The sequence below is a fragment of the Cetorhinus maximus genome, chromosome 18 (genome assembly GCF_964194155.1).
Source record: "Cetorhinus maximus chromosome 18, sCetMax3.hap1.1, whole genome shotgun sequence".
In the NCBI taxonomy this organism is placed as follows: Eukaryota; Metazoa; Chordata; class Chondrichthyes; order Lamniformes; family Cetorhinidae; genus Cetorhinus; species Cetorhinus maximus.
This window is the reverse complement of record NC_135896.1, coordinates 92,504,282-92,525,823: the sequence shown is the minus strand read 5'-3', so window position 1 is coordinate 92,525,823 and position 21,542 is coordinate 92,504,282. Positions and strand designations below refer to the sequence as shown.

At 41.1% G+C, this 21,542-nt stretch overlaps 1 protein-coding gene across 4 annotated transcripts in view; it reads left to right on the top strand.

The window, feature by feature from the left end:
• The first annotated feature begins 972 nt into the window (after nt 1-972).
• Nucleotides 973-21,542, top strand: part of max (myc associated factor X) — a 24,064-nt gene continuing 3,494 nt past the window's right edge. The window contains exons 1-4 of one of the 4 annotated variants that reach the window (XM_078563192.1): nt 1,267-1,380; nt 1,801-1,827; nt 5,700-5,807; nt 18,624-18,747. In XM_078563192.1, the coding sequence (XP_078419318.1) occupies nt 1,345-1,380; nt 1,801-1,827; nt 5,700-5,807; nt 18,624-18,747 (295 nt within the window). In that variant the 5' untranslated portion in view covers nt 1,267-1,344. Of the gene's footprint in view, nt 1,381-1,800; nt 1,828-5,699; nt 5,820-18,623; nt 18,748-21,542 lie in introns of all 4 variants that reach the window. The other 3 variants (XM_078563191.1, XM_078563194.1, XM_078563193.1) reach the window with 3 other exon arrangements.

The following is a 21,542-nucleotide window of genomic DNA, read 5'->3' as shown; positions in this document are numbered from 1 at the left end:
CCAGCAGAGAGATGATGTTGTGACTCAACAAGCTATAAGTTTTAGTTAATTTTAAACTGCACGCCTCCCCTTCAATATGGGGTGACCAACTGTTGTGAAAATTAGGAGGCACTCTGGTATGAGGGCCCAAATGGGCATTGGCAGAACTGAGAGCTGGATTGCTGCCAAAGCATGATGGCACACACAGGAGGGCATGCACTGCACGAAATTTAAGGGTCCCAATTATAGGAAAAGCTGCGTCCCTGTGGCACACAATGTGGGACACAGGACAGTGGCCTCAAATATGGGATGATCCTGTAAAATAAGGAACAGGTGATCACCCTGCCCCTCCAACCCCTTTCACTAATATGCTCACCAAGCCACTCTCCTCCCCTTCCCCAACCCCAGTCAGCAGCAATAATCACCATCCCTCCCCTCCCAAACCCCGGTCCCACGAAGCGTTCCTTATTTTATTTCATAAGGGTTGATCACCCTGGCCTTGAGACGTTTCATTACATTAAAGGCGCTATATAAATATAAGCTGTTGTTCTTAGAAGAAAGCTGCGGATGCCAAGAAACTTTGGAAGCCACGTTGAATTCACCGAGATATCTTGCCTTGCCGATGGTTTCATTTTCGCTCTGACGCAAAAGAAAGTTGTGTTTACTGTTGTCAGCTCTCTGACCTCCTCAACACTCCTACCGGCCCGCCATGTTGCTCGCCTCCTCCCGCTATGAATCTCGGGAAGGGGGTGGCCGGGAGGCGGAACTACAAGTCCCACAGTGCCCCGCGCTCAAGGGCTAGGCGCAACTTCCGGCGCCCGGAAGGACATCCGGCCTTCTTCTTCCGCGCCCCCCCTGACGGGTCGAGAGGGGGAAGAGGAGGGGGAGGGGTGGAGTACGGGAAATGTAGTCCTGGAGCCGGGAACCCAGAACAGGAATCAACGGAGGGGGGAACTACAACTCCCGGCGGCGCCTGCCTGGCGCATGCGCAGTGTCGGGGTGGTTGGGGGTGGGAGGAGGAGGAGGAGGAGGAGGTAAGCCGCGGCCTGTCGGGCGGAGCTGGTTTCGGAGTCACGAGCGATTTTCCTGTTGGCTTCTCTCTCTTCCCCCCCCCCCCACCCCCCCTTCACTCTTGTGTATGTGTGTTTTTTGTTTTGTTTTCGTGTACCTCTCGACATTAAATATAATTTGTGTGAAAGTTTAAATCCCGGTTTGGTTATTTATTTTTTTTTGGTTGGCTTTTTACCCCCCCCCCCCCCCCCCACCTCGCTCTCTCTCTCTCTCTCCCCCCTCCCCTCTCCCTCTCCCTCTCCTCCCCCTCTCTCTCACTGCGTTTGTTATTTTCGGCTTTTGATATAAAAAAGCATGAGCGATAACGATGATATCGAGGTCGAAAGCGACGTAAGTCTCGCCAGGTCCCTTCTCGGGGATTCTCTCTTTTTATATATATATATATATATGTATACAAAAATAATATAAGATATATTTTTATTTTCCGAATTTAATTTGTGTTACGCAAATTAGAAATAATAAAAAATAACGTGTTGGGATTTTTCTTCCCCCCCCCCCCCCCAAAAATCCTCCTCCCCCCCTCCTGATTATGTAAAAAAAATAATTTTTTTCCCCCCTTTTCTCTGTAGTTACGGATTTCCCCTTTCTCCCTCTCCTTTTTCTCTTTCTCTCTCTCTCCTTTCCCCTCTCTCCCTCTCTCTCTCCTTTTTCTCTTTCTCTCTCTCTCTCTCTCTTTGTCGATATTTTTTTTTTTGTAAAGCGCCAACTCTCCGGCTGTGTGATCATTTTGTGCACTTGTCTGTTTTTCAGGAAGAACAGCCGAGGTTTCAGACAGCGGTACGTAAACGGAGGATTAACATAGACCCCGTCTCGTCGCCTTAAATTTTAAAAAAAAATCATATATTTTATAGACACACAAAATTCCCCCACCCCCCCCTGTAAACTTACAGCAGTTTGCTTTAGTGTTTTCTTTTTGTTCTGGGGTAAAATAAAGTCGACCCCTTGAATTATATATTTTTTTAAATCTTGGGGATGTGGCTACCCTTGCTGGCCTTTCCCCTCAGCCTTAAATATCTATATATTCCAAACGTTTAGACCTTTTTTTTTTAACGCCCCGTAAAGTTAATTTGTGTGTGTGTGTTTTTTTTTAAAGTAAAAAAAGATCAGTCCCACAGCCTGGGCTCTGGGCAAACATCCAACCAAGGCCTCAGGAGTTAGTGACACTGTGTAGGTTATTAAGAGATTACAAAGGCCTAACAGCCTTTAGAGCAGAACACCTTTAAATGTGGCAACTTAGCCCTCGCTGTCTTAGGGAAAACTTTCCTCCCATCTCTTGCGTGTTGGTTTTATTTCTTTTTTTGACATTGGGACATTTACCCCCCTCCACCCCAAGTGCTATGTGTTTGAAAACAATTCATTTTGCCCACAAGCCTCAGCGCATCCTATTTACATTGATTCAACTTTTGTAATGAAGCCAAACATTTGTTGGCGTTTTGTTATTCTTTGTTTTTATCTCTCTTCTTCCCCTTTACCCGCCTTCCCTCCCCCCACTTTTCACGTGAAAGGGGGTTCTACACATGGAGGACCTGAACTAATGGGAGCAGTAACAAACTCGTCGTGATGCTTTTTTTTCCCTCCCTCTTTTGCAGTTGTGTAAATGTTTGATACAGTGGCTTCGGATGACCAGCTGCTGGAAACTATTCTTACCTGTCGTCTTCCAGAAACATTTTTTTAAATCAATAACAAATGTGAATAGTTAAGGTAGATGTACAAGTATATTTTGGTGGTGTGTATAACACAAAATGGATTCCAGGAAGTGTGGGTATATAATCTTTGACCAGGTAGAATGATGCATTTCAAAAGTGGTTTCTGTTCAGGAAGATGCTGACGAGAGCTTTAGTTATAAACATGATAATCCAAGCTTATGGGCCCTATTAAATTCTACAGTTTAACTAGCTGAAAATGTAAGTTTGAGATCGTGTGGGAAGTTATAGCTCTTTTTTTGTCATTTTGTCTCTATGACGTAAGTTAGTTATGCTGCATATGTTTAATAGCGAAGATGCTAAATTCTTTATTGAAGTCCCAGCATTTGACTGATATTCAGATCCTCCAACCCATGCATCTGTGTTTATTGTCCATCCTTAGGCCCCTAAGGATGCCTTGCCTCATTAGGTGACACTTAGCCTTTTTATTTGTCTCCTGTAAACTAAGCACAGAGCGAAAATGGCACTGAAATTTGTGGAGCATTCTGTGACATATTTGCCTGACTTCCGACCTGAAGTATTGAGATGAGACTTTTAAGGGAATGATGGGAGAAATATTACCAATCATTGCATTGGCCGCAGTTCAGTTAAATTTTGTGTTAATTGTAACTAATATTTAAACATCAGGAAAAATAGGTCAATGGTTCTTGACCCGAGGGAAAGAAATCAGAACTTGAGCCTTATAAATTCGAAGGATATTACTGAGAATAGAAGGATGAATGGGGACCATGTACTGAGAAAATAATTGTGATTTTAATGTTTGTATACCATGCACAGGTTATGGAGAGGGTCATTAAATCTAATGCTTTTATCATTTGAAGTACTGCTGTACCAAGCAGGTTTAGTACTTGCTCTGAACTGTAAATTAATTGCAGCCTAAGATCCTTTTATCACATTTTTCTTCTATTGAGTTCTAAACAGTTGCTAATGAGAGGAAAATTGTTTTCCCGTGCAATTCCTAGGTGTGGTTACAGGACATTTTGTTCCACTGTTTGTGTACCAATACTTCTAACAAAACCTGCCAGAAGAATGCAATTGTCAAGTTTGCAACATTTTTTTTGTTTGCTGTCAGACAGGGACCTGATGCGATTGCGACAAGAAATCTGCAGCTTGAGTGTTGCTCAAAATTTGAAGCTCTGTTGGCAAAAGTGGAGTATTTGGTTTGTCAATACTTTCATTGACAATTACAATATATCTAACTGGCCAAACTATATAGTGATAGTATCCTGTTTGGTTAAAGCTTTATACACTTGTGTACTTAATCGTTTGATAAGTAATTGATCATGGGAACTTTTTGATACAGAATTTCTCTTAAATGTTTATGCATTATTTTTGGAAGTTTTATTCAGTTTCCAGTATCACACCTGACTGAGTGCTAAAGCAATCTTGTGTCTTAGTCTTAGGCTGATATCACAAGGGCATGTTCAAAAACGACCCCTAAACAATTGCCACTCTTTTTCCCTTGTGGAATGTGTCTGACGTCCTTTTACCATTTAGCCCGTTTGGTGGGGCTGAATTCCGTAATTTGAAAGATGGCACATCCAGCCAGAGGAGCCCTTGGTTGTCCTACAATATGGCTGTGGTCTCTTTTCCTGAAGGGTGTGTGTTCATCTAGCCTTGTGCGCTCAGCATATTTCCTGCATTTAAATCCTTTATTCGCCTGTCACTTCCCAAACCACTGCATAAACTATTGACCAAACTGAAAGTTAAAATTGGCAAGTAATAAAATATAATACAAGCATGTTATTGCACATGTTACCCAGTAAAATATGTTTTAATGAACTACAGAATGTTTGCATTGGCTTTGACTGTATAGTTGCATGCCTTAATTTGCCCATTCCTATCCACTGTTTCATCTTGCGAATAGGATATTTTTTGAGTTATTAAATAATATTGTGTACCTTTGTAGTTCCATCCGTACCTCATTACCTTTGTTTATAATTAATAAATGCCTTTGTTAAATGTCAGCTACTCTAATGGGGAAGCAGATGATTTGATTGCCGTGGGTGTGTGAACCTCATAGCTGCATAACCAGTAAGATCATTTGCTCTTAAGTATCTTTGGCCTTTTTCCTCCAACACAGAAATGTTTTTAAAATATTTTGAGATAGAGGGAAGAAAAGCTTCTCTAATGGGGTTTCTTCTACTGTTGCAATATCTGTTACAATTTCATTACAAAATATGACCTGATCTATAGGAATTGCAGTTATCCAAAATTGTCTTTTTAAGTGTATTGATCACAAGCTTGAGTAATAGTTAGATTTTAAATACAAAACGTTCAATGTAATCTGCGGAGTTCATTGCTATTGATAAAATCTGCAGCTAGAAATTTGAAAATGTGAAGAATGTAAATTGTTGGAACTTCAGCAGTCATGGTAATCTGATTCTGGAGCAGTCAGGACAGTGTTTTTTTCTTCCCTTGTCTTGTAAAAGGAGGAAACTAAAACATGAAAGAACAAGTTCATTGACTAAGGAACTTGGACTGTTGAAATTAATCTCACTTGAAATCAACTAATTTTTATTTCCTATATAAGAGAGCTATGTTGTGTTTGAGCTCCTTATTTAACATTAAAACGTGTACTTCAGTTAAATGCCGAAAAACAGGTAAACTGGATAGTTACCTCGATTGAGAATTTTCTGAATTTTTAATAACTAAAAGAAATTGGGACTTGATAAAAATGATGCAATAGAGTCCCTTTGTATGATGCAGTTATTGGAGGGGGTGGGTGTGAGATGTGGAGAAAGAATCTGACCTGCCCCCCCCCCCTCCTTGGTCTTCAGGCACTGTTGACCTTCGATTCGGAAATGATATTACTTAACTTATTTGGCCAAAGTAACTTGCAATTCCAACAATGTTAAATATCATTAAATGCATATGAATTTGTGTTTAACCTTTCTTTGCAAAGTAATGCAGCAGGATAAATAATAGTGTAATACTGTTTTTCAGGCAGATAAACGAGCTCACCACAATGCATTGGAGCGCAAACGCAGGGATCACATCAAAGACAGCTTTCATAGTTTACGTGACTCCGTACCATCACTCCAGGGTGAAAAGGTCGGTGTTCTAGTTAAGTTCCGCAGCTTTTTTACCTTCATTTATTTGTGTTTTGGTGTTAAGTAAAAGAATGATTTTTTGGGGGGTTGGGAAATGTTTAAAGTCTGTGTGTTTATTTAGAAGTGATGTCCTGTGTTGAGTTCGGCGCAAAAGTTGTCCTTTTGGCTTACTCTGCACATTCTTCCATCACGGTGCTGCAAATATTTCAAACTTCTTCTTAAGAATTGCTTCAATATAGACATCTGTTGGATTCCATTTTAGGAATATATGTTAGTGTGCTTGCATCTGCCGCCTCATTAGCTTCTTGCTTAAGAAAAGTGATAGTTATTTTTGTAAAATTTCCTGACAGTTTGTGTGATGATTGCCCTCTCTCTGCCTTATGGCTGATATAGAAGTAAAGCAACAATGATAATTTTACATTCAGTTGGTTATGGCAGATAATAGCGCTAGGGCTAGTGGAGTGCATCACTGTGCCTTCTGTGTATTTATAAGTTGGGTATTGAGTCGTCATATGTCCCGTGGTCTTCTCTGGGTGACCAGTTGCGCACAGCATTTTTAATTGTCAATTTATACATCGAGTGTCGACATCTGCCATGATCTATGCAGATATGTCCATGGGCCTCACCAAAGATCAAAGCCAGGGATTTTCCTTCGTTCACGGGATGTTGGTGTCACTGGCTAAGCCAGCATTTTCATTGCCCATCCCTAATTACCCTTGAGAAGGTGGTGGTGAGCTGCCGCCTTGAACCGCTGCAGTCCATGTTGTGTAGGTGCACTCACCATGCTATTAAGAAGGGATTTCCAGGATTTTGACGCAGCAGCAGTGAAGGAACAACAATGTAGTTCCAAGTCAGGATGGTGAGTGGCTTGGAGGGGAACTTGCAGGTGGTGGTGTTCCCATGCATCTGCTGCCCTTGTCCTTCTAGGTGGTAGAGGTCGTGGGTTTGGAAGGTGCTGTCGAAGGATCCTTGGTGAATTGCTGCAGTGCATCTTGGAGGTGGCACACACTGCTGCCATTATGCATCGGTTGAGCTGGTGGATGGGGTGCCAATCAAGCGGGCTGCTTTGCCCTGGATGGTATCGAGCTTCTTGAGTGTTGATGGAGCTGCACTCATCCAGGTAAGTGAGAGTATTCCATCTCACTCCTGACTTGTGCCTTTTAGATGGTGGACAGGCTTTGTGGAGTCAGGAGATGAGTTACTCACTGCAGAATTCCCAGCCTCATCTGTTCTTTTGCTGCTCCAGTTCAGTTTCTGCATCACGTCTTTCACAAGGCATTTGTTTGTAACTTGTGAACTTTATTTGGCTTTCCAAATTTCTTCAGGGTTGAAGCTGCATTGTCATCGTTAAGTGAAGTTAAGGGCTGCTTGACTTCAAGGAGTTTATGGGACATTATCAAAAAAAGAAATAGTGTTAGGATTTGGTGGGCCTAAAGTCATTTCCTATTCCTAATTTTTAAAATTGCATCAAAGGAGCAAACTAAATCACAAACCACTTTTTGAAATTTAGTTGTTTATGGGGTGTGGGTGTCACTGGCAAGGCCAGCATTTATTGCCCATAACAAAAAGAGAATTACCTGGAAAAACTCAGCAGGTCTGGCAGCGTCGGCGGAGAAGAAAAGAGTCGACGTTTCGAGTCCTCATGAAACGTCGACTCTTTCTTCTCCGCTGATGCTGCCAGACCTGCTGAGTTTTTCCAGGTAATTCTGTTTTTGTTTTGGATTTCCAGCATCCGCAGTAGTTTTTTGTTTTTATTGCCCATCCCGAATTACCCTCAAGAAGGTGATGGGGAGCTTCCTTCTTGAAATGCTGCAGTCCATGTGTAGGTGGACCCACAGAGCTGTTTGGAAGGGTGTTCCAGGATTTTGACTGAAAATTTTAAATTATTTTTGTAAATGTGGACTGGAATAAACATAGTGGCTTGCCACATTGACTCAGTTTAATCTTAATGCAGTCCGAATTGAACTTGTTTCCAGGCCACACCACCTAATGTAGGAATTAATCTGAGATGAAGGTGCACTGCCAGGTTACTGAGATGCAGTTATAAGGTATCAATTGGAGGATAAACAATACTTCCAATATTTTACTTCAGAAAGTTACAATAAGCATGTGTGTACAGGCAGTTGAACCATTTTTTGCACACCTTGGCTAGAATAATTGGCATTAGATAGTGTTTCAAAACTTAACAGTAGGCCCCTTCTTTGCCAAGTTAAGTAGTGATGGTAGGATGTTTTCTGGGGTGATGGGTCAGTTGTTACCACTCTTAAGGCAGCTACATGCTATTTTTACAGGGTTTCTATTATTAGACATGTTTTCTGAGCTTTGGGAAACAGGCAGGTCAAGGAGGTGAGAAGGACTGGATCCATCATGTGTGTGTCTTTAGAGCACTACTTCTGGCCAAAGAGGAACAGGAGTATCCCCACCCCTCCTCCAGTTCCAACAAGCTAATCTGTAATTACCCCACCTTTCCCAGTGTACAGTAGCCCCAAACCCCCCCCATCCAAATTAATATCAAGGCTAATACCTTTGTTAGTGATAAATTGAAGACCTCAAAAATTCTTTTAGAAAACTGAACATATTCTTTAAGCATAGGATGTTTTTTTGATAGGTGATTGTAAAATTTCCAACAGTGTTAGCAGATTAACTATTATTCGTGTCTAGAGCATGGTTGTTTATTTAGCTGCTAAATGACCTGTTGCTTTAAAACTATTCTCTAAATAGGCAAAGAATAGGTAATAGTAGTTGGTCATAACTTACTGAGGTAATTGACAGATCATCTGTAATTATGAGTAAACTTCATGCTCTATGCCAGTGGCTGCCTTTCTTTCTAAAACAAATGCATGTATACACATAATTTGGAGTTTATTACAGTGCTGTAATTAAATTGGGAGAACTGCTGTAATTGTGACATGTCAGAGAGGATTCAGTATCTTGCATATGCTTTTAAAACAATCATTTTAGTTTTGTTAGATAATATGTATCAAAGATTACTGTAATGGGCAAACTTCTTTAAAAGAAGAATAGTATTTGAACTAATTTATTATCCTGCAGTAAACCACTATATTGTCATAAGTGCTGCGAGTGCAAAAAACTCTTGATTTCAAGGAAAAGAGATTGAATGGGATGAAAGTATATTGCACTTGCTGCACAGGGTTAAAATTATTAGAGTGGAGACCCTGACAATTGGTGTATGAAGCTTCTAATGTTAATTGAAATTTCAATTCTACAACCATTGGTATATTCTGAAAAGTAGATGATCTTGTGGGATTGGAGGGGTGGAGATGGGATCCTTTGCTCACCCTGCCAAGTGAAACTATACTTGTGTGGATTAATGTGAAAAGCCAAGATAAGAGATATGGAATGACAAGTGCCATTAGTGCGACATGTACTCAAAATAGATCCCATCTGTGAACGCCCAGTGATATCTTTCCTTTAAGCAAATGTAGTTGATCTTAATGCTCCATGCCACAATTCTATCGATCTCAACGGTGATTTACATTATTTTTCTTCGTGGAAAGGGTTTTGATAGTTGAGGACATGTCTAAATTAATGTTTCAAATACAGAGTTTACTCGGTTTTTAAAAAAACTGTAGACACTGAAGGATTGTATCAAAGGCATTGAGGCCAGTTTGTGGAGTTATATGATTGATACCGTAAGGGCCAATTATATCTTCACAATCATAACCTACATTTATATAATGCCTTTATTACAGTGAAGCATACCAAGGTGCTTTATTGGAGTGTTATCGGCCTCCGTTCGTTTTGAAAGCAGCACCAAAGTGGTCGGGGAGGGGGCGAGAAGAGAGTCAGCCAGCTTTATTAAGAGACTGGCCAGCAAATTAGAAAGTCAGCAATAAAACACAAAATGCTGGAACTACTCAGCAGGTCAGGCAGCATCTGTGGAGAGAGAAACTGAGTTAACATTTCAGGCCAATGACTTTTCATTGGGAAGGCGGTGGCATAGTGGTAATTGTCACTGGACTAGTAATCCAGAGACCTAGGGTAATGCTCTGGGGAACCCAGTTCGAATCCCACCACAGCAGATAGTGAAATTTGAATTCAATAAAAAATCCGGAATTGTCGTAAAAACCCATCTAGTTTCCTTTAGGGAAGCAAATCTGCCTGTCCCACCAGCAGGACGGAACCAGCAGAAGTGGCAGCACAGGCGGAGTGAGTTGCTCTGGAGCCCTCAACATCGACTCCAGCCCCTATGAAGTCTCATGGCCTCAGGCCAAACATGGGCAAAGAAACCTCCTACTGATTACCATATACCATTCACCCTCAGCTGATGAGTCAGTACTCCTCCATGTTGAACACCACTTGGAGGAACCGCTGAGAGGTTCCTGAGGTGCAAGGGTGCAGAATGTACTCTGGTTGGGGGACTTCATTGTCCATCACTAAGAGTGGCTCGGTAGCACACTATAGACTGAGCTAGCCAAGACCTAAAGGGCATAGCTGCTAGACTGGGTCTGCAGCAGGTGGTGAGGGAACCAACAAGAGGGAAAAACATACTTGAACTCATCCTCACCAAGTTCCCTCACCAGATGCATCTGTCCATAACAGTGTGGGTAGGAGTGATCACTGCACAGTCCTTATGGAGACAAAGTCCTGTCTTGAGAATACCCTCCGTGTTGTGTGGCACTGCCACCGTGCTAAATGGGATAGATTTCAAACAGACCTGGCAACTTAAGACTGGGCATCCATGAGACATTGTGGGCAGCCGCAGAATTGTACTCAACCGCAAACTGTAATCTCAAGGTCTGGCATATCCCCCACTCTACCATTACCACCAAGCCAGGAGATCAACCATGGTTTAATGAAGAGTACAGGAGGGCATGTCAAGAACAGCACCAGGCATACCTAAAAATGAGGTGTCAACTTGGTGAAGCTACACCACAGCACTACTTGCAGGTCAAACAGCAAAAGCAGCAAGTGATAGACAGAGCTAAGCGCTGGGTCAAAATCCTGGAACTCCCTCCCTGACCACTGTGGGTGTACCTACAGAACATGGACTGCAGCGGTTCAAGAAGGCAGCTCACCACCATCTTCTCAGGGGCATTTAGAGATGGGCAATAAATGCTGGCCTAGCCAGTGATGCCCACTTCCCCATTTTATTCAACCAACAGATCAGATCAAAGCTTTGCAGTCCTGCCACATCCTGTTGTGAATGGTGGTGGACAATCAATCAACTCCTCAATGATGGGGGAGACCAGGACATCAGTACAAAAGATAAGGCTGAAACATTTGCAACAATCTTCAACCAGAAGTACCAAGTGGATGAACCATCTCTGCCTTCTCAGGATGACAGTATGGGTAGGAGTGATCACTACACAGTCCTTATGGAGACGAGCTCCTGTCTTCATATTGAGGATACCCTCCATTGTGTTGTGTGGCACTACCACCATGCTAAATGAGATAGATTTCGAACAGATCTAGCAACTTAATACTGAGCAGATGCCAGTCTTCAGCCAATTCACTCCATGTGAAATCAAAAGATGGCTGAAAGCACTGCATAGTGCTATGTCTATGGGCCCTGACAATATTCTGGCAGTAGTACTGAAGGCTTGTGCTCCAGAACTTGCTGCGCCCCTAGCCAAACTGTTACAGTACAGCTACAATACTGGCATATACCTGGCAATGTGGAAGATTTCCAAGGTATGCCCTGTACACTGAAAGCAGGTCAAATCCAACCCGGCCAACTACTGCCCCATCAATCCACTCTTGATCATCAGTAAAGTGATGGAAGGGGTCATAAACAGTTCTATCAAGTGGCACTTGCTTAGCAATAACCTGTTCACTGACGCTCAGTTTGGGTTCAGCTCCTGACCTCATTAGCTTTGGTTCAAACATTGACAAAAGAGCTGAACTCTTGAGGTGAGGTGAGAGTCACTGCCCTTGACATCAAGGAAGCGTTTGACCAAGTATGGCATCAAGGAGTCCTAGCAAAACTGGAGTCAATGGAAATTGGAGGAGAAAGCTCTCTGCTGGTTGTGCTAGGTATGACTTCCAAAAAAGATGGTTGTGGTTGCCGGAGGTCAATCATCTTCATTCCAGGACATCACTGCAGGAGTTCCTCGCTAATGGCCTAGGCCCATCCATCTTCAGCTGCTTCATCAATGGCCTTCCCTCCAACATAAGGTCAGAAGTAGGGATGTTCGCTGATGATTGCACAATGTTCACCATTCATGACTCCTCAGATACTAAAGCAGCCCATGTCCAAATGCAGCAAGACCTGGACAATATCCAAGCTTGGGCTGACAAGCGACAAGTAACATTCGTCCACAAAAGTGCCAGGCAATGACCATCTCCAGTGAGAGAATCTGGCCATCCGCTACAAGAGCGAATGTAACCATCACCCCTTGACATATGGTGGTGTTACTATCACAGATCCCTCCACTATCAATATCCTGGGGGTTACTATTGACCAGAAAATGAACTGGCCTAACCATATAAATACTGTAGCTACAAGAGCCGGTTCAAGGCTAGGAATTCTATGGCAAGTAACTCACCTCCTGACTCCCCAAAGCCTGTCCACCATCTACAAGGTGCAAGTCAGGAGTGTGATGGAATACTGTCCACTTGCCTGCATGAGTGCAGATCCAACAACACTGAAGAAGGTTGACACCATCCTGGACAAAGTAGCCCGCTTATTTGACACCCCATCCACAAACATTCACTTCCACCACCGATGCACAGTGGCAGCAGTGTGTACCATCTACAAGATACACTGCAGGAACTCGGCAAGCCTCCTTAGATGGCACTTTCCAAACCCATGACCACTGCCATTTAGAAAGACAAGGGCAGCAGACACATGGGAACACCACCATCTGGAAGTTCCCCTCCAAACCACTCACCATCCTGACTTGAAAATTTTTTTACTGTTCCTTCACTGTCGCTGGGTCAAAATCCAGGAACTCTCAGAATCTCTCAGTGCAGAAGAGGCTCTTCGGCCCATTGAGTCTGCACCAACACGTGAGAAACACCTGACCTACCTACCTAATCCCATTTACCAGCACTTGGCCCATAGCCTTGAATGTTATGACGTGCCAAGTGCTCATCCAGGCACTTTTTAAAGGATGTAAGGCAACCCACCTCCACCACCCTCCCAGGCAGTGCATTCCAGACCACCACCACCACCCTCTGGGTAAAAAAATTTTTGCTCTCATCCCCCCTAAATCTCCTGCCCTTCACCTTGAAATTATGTCCCCTTGTGACTGACCCTTCAACTAAGGGGAATAGCTGCTCCCTATCCACCCTGTCCATGCCCCTCATAATCTTGTACACCTCGATCAGGCCGCCCCTCAGTCGTCTTTGCTCCAACGAAAACAACCCAAGTCTATCCAACCTCTCTTCATAACTTAAATGTTTCATCCCAGGCAACATCCTGGTGAATCTCCTCTGCACCCCCTCCAGTGCAATCACATCCTTTCTATAATGTGGCAACCAGAACTGCACACAGTACCCCAGCTGTGGCATCACCAAGATTCTATACAACTCCAACATGACCTCCCTACTTTTGTAATCTATGCCTCGATTGATAAAGGCAAGTGTCCCATATGCCTTTTTCACCACCCTTTCCTAACAGCACTGGGTGTCCCTACAGCACGTGGACTGCAGCGGTTCAAGAAGGTAGCTCAGCACCACCCTTCTCGATGGCAATTGGGGATGGGCAAAAAATGCTGACCTAGCCAGGGGTGCCCATATCCCATGAATGCATTAAAAAAAAAAAATCAGAACTGAGGAAAGATAGAGATGCTGAGACAAAAACAAAATGCTGTGGATACTGGAAATCTGAAATAGAAACAAGTGTTGGAAATACTCCACAGTCAGGCAGCACCTTTGGAGAGAGAAACCAAGTTAAAGTTTCAGGTTGAGGTGACCCTTCTTCAGTTCTGATGAAAAGTGATCTTGACCTGAAACATCAACTCTCTTGCTCTACATATGCTGCCTGAATTGGAAAGACAGGAATGTAATAGGTTTTGAGCAAGAGAATAAGGGAAAAACAAAAGGGAAGATCTGCACAAGGATGGATGTGGGAGAGATTAATTGACAAAAGGTTTTGCGGAGCAAAAACCAAAGGGAATGTAATGGGACAGATAAAGACACAAAAGATGTGTCCAGACAAGGTATGAGTGGCTCTATAACAGCTGTCCAAATGAAGTGAAGGAATAAAGAAAGAAACTAGAAAAAAAAAATGAACCAGCAAATAAAACTATTTCAAAATGCTTGAAATTGAAGCTAACCCATTGATACGGGAAGGGAAGTGGTTAGGAGAGAGGAGGTAGAGAGCAGGGGAAATGACTGTACTCAAACGGCAGGATGTGACTAATGGTGTCCCCGGGGATCTGTAATGGGGCATTGGCTTTTCGCTATGTTTATAAAAGACTTGGACGAAGGAATAAACTAAGTATCCAAGTTAGCTGACAACATTAAGTTTAGGTGGCACAGTAAATAGTGTGGAACTATAAATTTGAAGCTGCTTAGGACATTTTGCTACATTGATAGTGCTATATGAATGCAAGTTGTTGACATAGATGAGAGCAGAACATTGCAGAAGGACATTAATGGATTGTGTGCACGCAAAACTGTGCCAGATGGAGTTTTAATATGAGGAAGTGTAAGGCCACTGAATTCGGACTAAGATCACAGTATTTTCTAAATGTTGAGAAGCTAGGAACCATGAAGGTGCAGAGAGATTTCGGGGTCCAAGTACAGAAAATCACAAAGCTAGAGCATTGGTCCAAAAAATAAAAAGACTATTGGAATGTTAGCCATTATCTCTAGGGAACTGGAGTACAAATGGTTAGATGTCATGTTGCAGCAGTACAGATCAATCTGGAAAGACAGGGTTACACTTTGGGCACAACACCTCGGGAAGGACATTGGCCTTGGTGGGAGTGCAGCATAGATTCATCAGAATAATACCGGGGTTAAATTGAGATGGAGTTGCATAGACCAGGCCTGTATTCCCTTAAATATAGATGATGAAGGGATAATTTAATTGAGATATTTAAGGTGATCGGAAGATTTGAAAGTGTAAATAGAGAGAAGCTACTTTGTCTGGGGGAAGTCCAGAGCAATGGGCGTAAGAATTGGGCAGTTCAGGGATGATGTCAGCAACAACTTGTTCAAAGGGTGGTGGAACATTCCCAAAAAGTACGATATGAGCAGAAATTTTCTCTGACTAAATATTGGGAGTACTAAAACCATTATTTTCAGCCCCATCCACCAACTCTGTTCCTTAACCACTGACTTCATCCCTCTTTTTGGCAAATGCATGAGCCTGAACCAGTTTGTTTGCAACTTTGTACATCGTATTTGACCCTGAGCTGAGCTACTGATGAAACTGTGCTGTTAGTAAGATCTTCTGGTTTCACCTCCGTAGCATTGCCTGGCCCCACCCCTGCGTCAGCTCATCTTCTGTCGGAAGCCTCATCTGTGCCTTTGCTACCTCTAAACCTGACTAGTCCAATTCACTCCTGGCTGGCTTCCCACATGTACGTTTGTAAACTTGAGGACATCCAAATCTGTGCTGCCTCTGCCCTAACTCCTGCCAACTCCTGTTGCATCCATCACTCCTGGACTCGCTGATACATTGACTCCTGATTAAGCAATACCTTGATTTTAAAATTCTCATCCTTGTTTTTCAATCTATCCATAGCCTTGCCCTATCTTTGTAATCGCCTCCAGTCCTACGATCCTCATACTTGCAGTGTTCTAATTCTGATCTCTTGAGCACCCCTGACTTTAATCACTTTGCCATTTGCGCGTATGCTTTCAGTTGTTAGACTCTAAACTCTGTAATTCAGTCCCTAAAGCTTTCACCTCTTTTACTTCCTTTAAAACGCTCTTTAAAATCTACCACTTCGACCCAGCTTTAGGAACCTGCCTTAATATATTGTTAGGTGGCTCTGTCGAATTTTTAAGTGCGTTGGGACATTTTACAATGTTCAAGGAGCTATGTAAATTCAAGTTTTTGTTTCACCTCTTTTACTTCCTTTAAAACGCTCTTTAAAATCTACCACTTCGACCCAGCTTTAGGAACCTGCCTTAATATATTGTTAGGTGGCTCTGTCGAATTTTTAAGTGCGTTGGGACATTTTACAATGTTCAAGGAGCTATGTAAATTCAAGTTTTTGTTGAGGCTAAGTCAGTTGAATGTTTAAAAACTGTGAATGATAAATCTTTGTTAGGGTATTGAGGAATATGGAAGCAAAACATAAATGGAGTTGAGAAACAGAGCAGCCATAATCAAATTGAATGGCAGAACATAGTTGGCTAAATAACCCACCCCTGCTCTGATGTTGTGTTCCTATTTCAGTGCAAATGAGTTAGAAAATATGCATAGAAATTTTACACTATACAGTACAAAGCTAATAATTAAACCTGGCGTTTACGATGCTAGTGTTTTTTTATTAGTGGTGGTTGAGAGAGAAATATTGGCCAAAAAACTGGAGAGCTACCCAGGTTAAGGGGTTTTGAGGGTTACAGCCCAAGGCAGGTAGATGGAGTTAAGATACAGACCAGATGGCCTACAGCTGTTCCTGTGTAACACTATAAAGGGATGGGGAGGTGTAGGCCTGGAACTGGGAGCTAAAATGGAGGTGGTCAGTTTTTGCAATCGAAAATGATCTGAAGGAGAATGCAAGTCCCCCACAAAAAGGGCAGGGTGCAAGATTTATCATATTTTTTCCCATTGATTTCTACGAAATCAACTTAATTCATACCTGGCGTCGTCTCACTGCACATTTTAGGCCACCTTTGACGGACTTGGAGAAGTGCATGTGAGGGCACATAAGTCAAAATATCCCGTTCAGGTGGCTGGAGGATTATGTTGGATCTCTGGGTTGTAATAATGTGGTATAACCAATGGAAGAGAATATAACTAAATCCCGATTAGCATAAAAGTGGTTGTGCGAGATTTTGTTTTTAACCTATATTTACAAATATAGGAATTATATGTGCTCCATTGAGAATTTTGCTTGGCAAATTCTCTCAATGGCTAAAATACAGTTAACATTTTTAACTCACTTACTAGTACATTTTGCATGATTAGTGCGGGCACACTTCTGCAAGGAAGAAGCTAAGGTTACTGACAGGAGTGACCTGCATCACTATACCAGATGGAATACCGAAGGCTGACCCAAACTTACAATAAGGATTTTTTTTTTGTCAGATTAGATTGTTTCTCCCCCCGCATTAATTTATCTGTAGTTATATATGCACAAGTGTAAAACCTCTTTCAAAGTGGAAGTAAATGTAAGTTAGAAAAAAAGTCATTCTAACCCTTTCCCCAATGGAAAGATCTTTGCTATTATATGCTTTTAGTAGCAATAGCAGCAAGGAAGCTTTTTGTCAGAATTCAAAACTATTTTTTTCTAGTTTGTAAAGGCCAACTGCTACCTTGGAAATGTATTTTTCAGATTGGTTGTGGTGGAGGGTTGATAGTGAGAAACCAAGTTTGGGACAGTGCAGATTATTGTGATATGTTTGCCTTGTTTGTAAACATGGTATTTTACCTTTTCTAGCGTAAGGCACTTTTGATTAGTAGCAGGCATTATTCCTTGATTTTTAAGTTACTTTTGAATAAATACTATCCTGTTGGCAATTTGTTTTGATTGGTGCTTTTATTTATTTTGTGCGAATTGCTTAGCTACTGCCCATTTTGTTGGAGTATTGATACAATATTAACATAAATATGATAAGGAAGGGCAAATATTGTGAAATATAGTCTTCACTACAAGAATTTGACAGCATATGAGAGTAATAAATTGAGTACCTCTAGAATGGACAATAGTTTAAATATTAATATTTGTGAAAACCTCTTACTTTTGCCGTTAGCCACATTTTTTGATGTTCCTATCTGATATAATGTTTAGTATTCATTATTCAATATTCATTAAAAGCACCAGAGCAACACTGAAAGAAGGCAATATAATGCAGTCAGTTTCAGTGACCCAGACAAGAGTGTAGGTAGTTGTAGAAGATATGGATATGTTATAATAAGCAATGTTCCTTTAGGAAGGATAACAGGGTATCTAACTCCAGATTAGCATAAGAACAGTTATGCAAGAGTGTTAAGCCATTCATATGGACGTGATCATGTGCCTTATTGAGATTTCTGCGTGGCAAATACTTTCATAACACTTTTCTAATAAGTTAAAAACATTAACGATCATTTTTTGGCTGCATTACACTATGTATGTATGGTACAAGATTGTGCATATACTGAATAAAACTAACACGGTGTCTCATTTAAAATACTTCACGGTTTTTCTTCCCTTACTTTTCCCTACCCTCCTCTCTGGAAGACTTCAAAATCTTTTTGAGATATAGGTCTATGTGCCAGCTACTTTGCGGTACCTCGGGGAGTAATCATCATGTGAGTCTTGTATCACCAGCAGTTAAGTCTAGACCAGGAAAACTGAATCTCTTTCTCTTCATAACTCAGTTTGGCTGACTGTATTGGCCTGCCAGTGTCAGTCCCATCTCCATGCCAGATTAAATAGTGGTTCTGCATAGAACAAGGATTGAATCCTTAAGCTTGTCTCTGATTCAGTTACTCACTGGATAAACCTTTGGCTATTGGAAACCCATCTATTTCACATGTTTAAGCTCACATTGATTAAAAAATCTACATTATGTAGGGTTCTTTCGATTACCAAACCAAATATTTGTGAATAATTTTGCTATCTAGTAACTCCTCTGACATTTTGCCTCTTTGATAGAATGAAGGTTTGTTTGGACTTGAAAGTGGATGCCACACACAGCAGTTCAATAACTTTAACTTGATCTTTACTGAAACTTGTTTCAATAGGCATCCCGTGCCCAAATCTTAGATAAAGCCACAGAGTATATTCAGTACATGCGGCGGAAAAATCACACACACCAGCAGGACATCGACGACCTAAAGCGACAGAATACTCTGCTTGAGCAGCAAGGTAAGGTTCTATTACATTGAGTCTTTTTGAAAGAAATGGGTTGTTTGTTTAAGTCCACTTGTCATGTTTTGATATCCAGTCTGGAAATTGTCATGGGCTTAGTTATTCTAACTAAAATTTTGTACTATGTACTTTCAGTTTATCCAGTAACAGATTGAACCTGTTTAATGCAGGAAGTGTTCTTTGGACTGTGGCTTGCTAAGTTGGTGGAGTTAATACTCATCTTCATATTAGATGCTTTTCCCAACATAAAATGAATGCAATTTTAAAATTAATAAAAACAATTAATAACATTTCCTCAGTCATATTTTAGCAAAAGACTTTAGAAAAATAGTTTTATTAACTTGGTAGTAAGAGAAACTATTTTCATGGACATGGCTTCTGAAGGTTTTTATGAATCCTTCTCTTTGCTGTTCAAAGACGTAAGTTGCAGTTTTATATACTCCAGCGAGCTTGGATGAGTGAACCTGCCTTGGGGATTTGAAGGACATTTGAATAGAATGGTCTGAGAACCTTTGGAAAAGCCCAATAACAGAAAAAAACATTTGCAGCTATTTTGAACATGAATTTGTGCTGTTGATTGTCCTGTGGCAATCTAGCATAGAAGTTAGAATGAAATAAATACTTCTGATTTTAAAAGTCTGTTTGAAAGAGGTGATTTCAAAGTTATTACCATTTTTTTTCTGTTTTACAATACTAAAAAGGATTACCTCATTCAAGAACTAATTTAAATTCATACTTTCTTTTAGATTGACAGAAGTTGACTGACTAATATTTGTAATTTGGAAGTAATGATGAGCAAATGTGTAGATGTTAAATTAGGTTTGTATGTTGCATTCATATACTTCCGCATATTGAACAAATAGAATCAAGCCTCTTCCTGTACCATGTAAAATACTCCCACCATATCATCTTGATGATACATCACTGAAGTGACATTTGATAAGGTTCATAAAACATAGGAGTAGGCAGTCTGCCTTTCAGTTCGATCATGACTGATCTGTATTTTTTTTTTGCTTAATACTCTTGTTGACATATGCCTTACTTTTTTTCCTTCGTGTTGGTTTGCCCAAAAAGTATTGTGTGATCTAATAGTTGACTGCAGAAGAGTATTCTCAAAGCAGCAAGTAAATAAGTTGGCTTAAATACATTCCCTGGATCAGTACCTAGCATCATGTGATTTCTGCTTTAAATGGAAACTCAGCAGAAACACCATGAGGCAGTCATTAAAACTAACTAGTCAGACCATTTTTTCCATGTCTGGTTTTGGGTTTGAGTTTCATGAAGGGAGAGATTCTAAAAATTGAAATCCGACATTAGATTTTGAAGCAAAAACAAAAATTGCTGGAAAAACCCAGCAGGTCTGACAAGATTTTGAAGGTTCTGCTTTGTCTACCACCCTCAAAAATATAAATGGTTCAAGCTTCCACTGACACTGCCCCTTGGTGTCTGCATTACTTGATGATATTTACAGAAACACAAAATGTGACACATCCAGACTGCTGTTGACAAATCTGTTCCTGAACTATATCAAAGTTATTGGCAGAATTGTCCATTAATTTGTGGGATATTCTGACACTGCCATTGCCATTTGTAGCTTATTTGGTACGACTCTTGCTCAAAATCTCAAGTCTCACTCCAGGACTTGAAGTACAAAAGTTAAAGCTGGCACTCCAGTGGAGCACTGCCAGAGATACTACCTTTCAGATGAGACATTAACCAAAGCCCCTCTTCCCCCTCAGATTGATAATACTATTTTGAAGAAGAGATGGGGAGTTATACATGGTGGCCTGGCTAATATTTATCCCCCAATCAATATAATCGGAACAGATTATCTAGTTATCATCGCATTGTTGTCTGTGGGAGTTAGCTGAGCGCAAATTGGCTGCTGCAGTTTTCTACATTACAAAAGTGACTACACTTCAAAAGTACTTCATTGGCTATAAAGTGCTTTGGGACAGACTGTGGTTGTGAAAGATGTTATAGGAGTGCAAGTCTTTCTTAACTTGAATACAATACGTTCAGTTAAAATCTGGTGTGCAAATCAGAAGCTGAATTGTACAAAGCAACTGTTTGCAATAATCAGTTGAATAGCTAGTATTGAAATATCATATTTTAGGCTGCCTCCCAATCTTGGCATTCCCTCCCAGCATTATCTTTAAAAGACGAGTTGTTTTAAAGCTAGGTGAAAGAAATTTGTGAATTAAATAGCTGAACTACACAACTGGATTGCTGCAGTTCCATGAATAATTACTGAAATCTAGGCATTTATTTTGTGTTGTAGTCTGTAGATTTGCACTTCCTTTCACACGCTGAAATTTACCCAATTGGATCAGAGTTTCACCTGAAACTTAAATGTTCCCATCAGTCAGTGCTTCAGTTCTCTCATTAAGATGTGCTGTTGTACAGGGCAGGGAAAAAACATTAAAACAACCTTGTTACAATGCCAGAAAACTATTTGAATGGAATGTACACCATGTACTGTTTGCTGCCTTGTGGATTGACAGATAAATATGCTGCTGCTCAGTTTTATTAAATAAAATTGGTGAGATGCTTTAAAGTTATTTTCTTGTCTTGTTACAAAGGCCCTTATGTTAAGTATTTTACCCAATCCATCCTTTTTGTCTCCTACAGCCTGTTCCCTTTAGCTGCATGGACACACGTTGTAGTTGATTCCATCGTGTTTGTTGAATAGAACATAAATAGGAACAGGGGTAGACCATTCAGCCCCTCAAGCCTGCTCAGCCATTCAATATGATCATGGCTGATTATCTTGTGTTTCGATTTCTACGTTC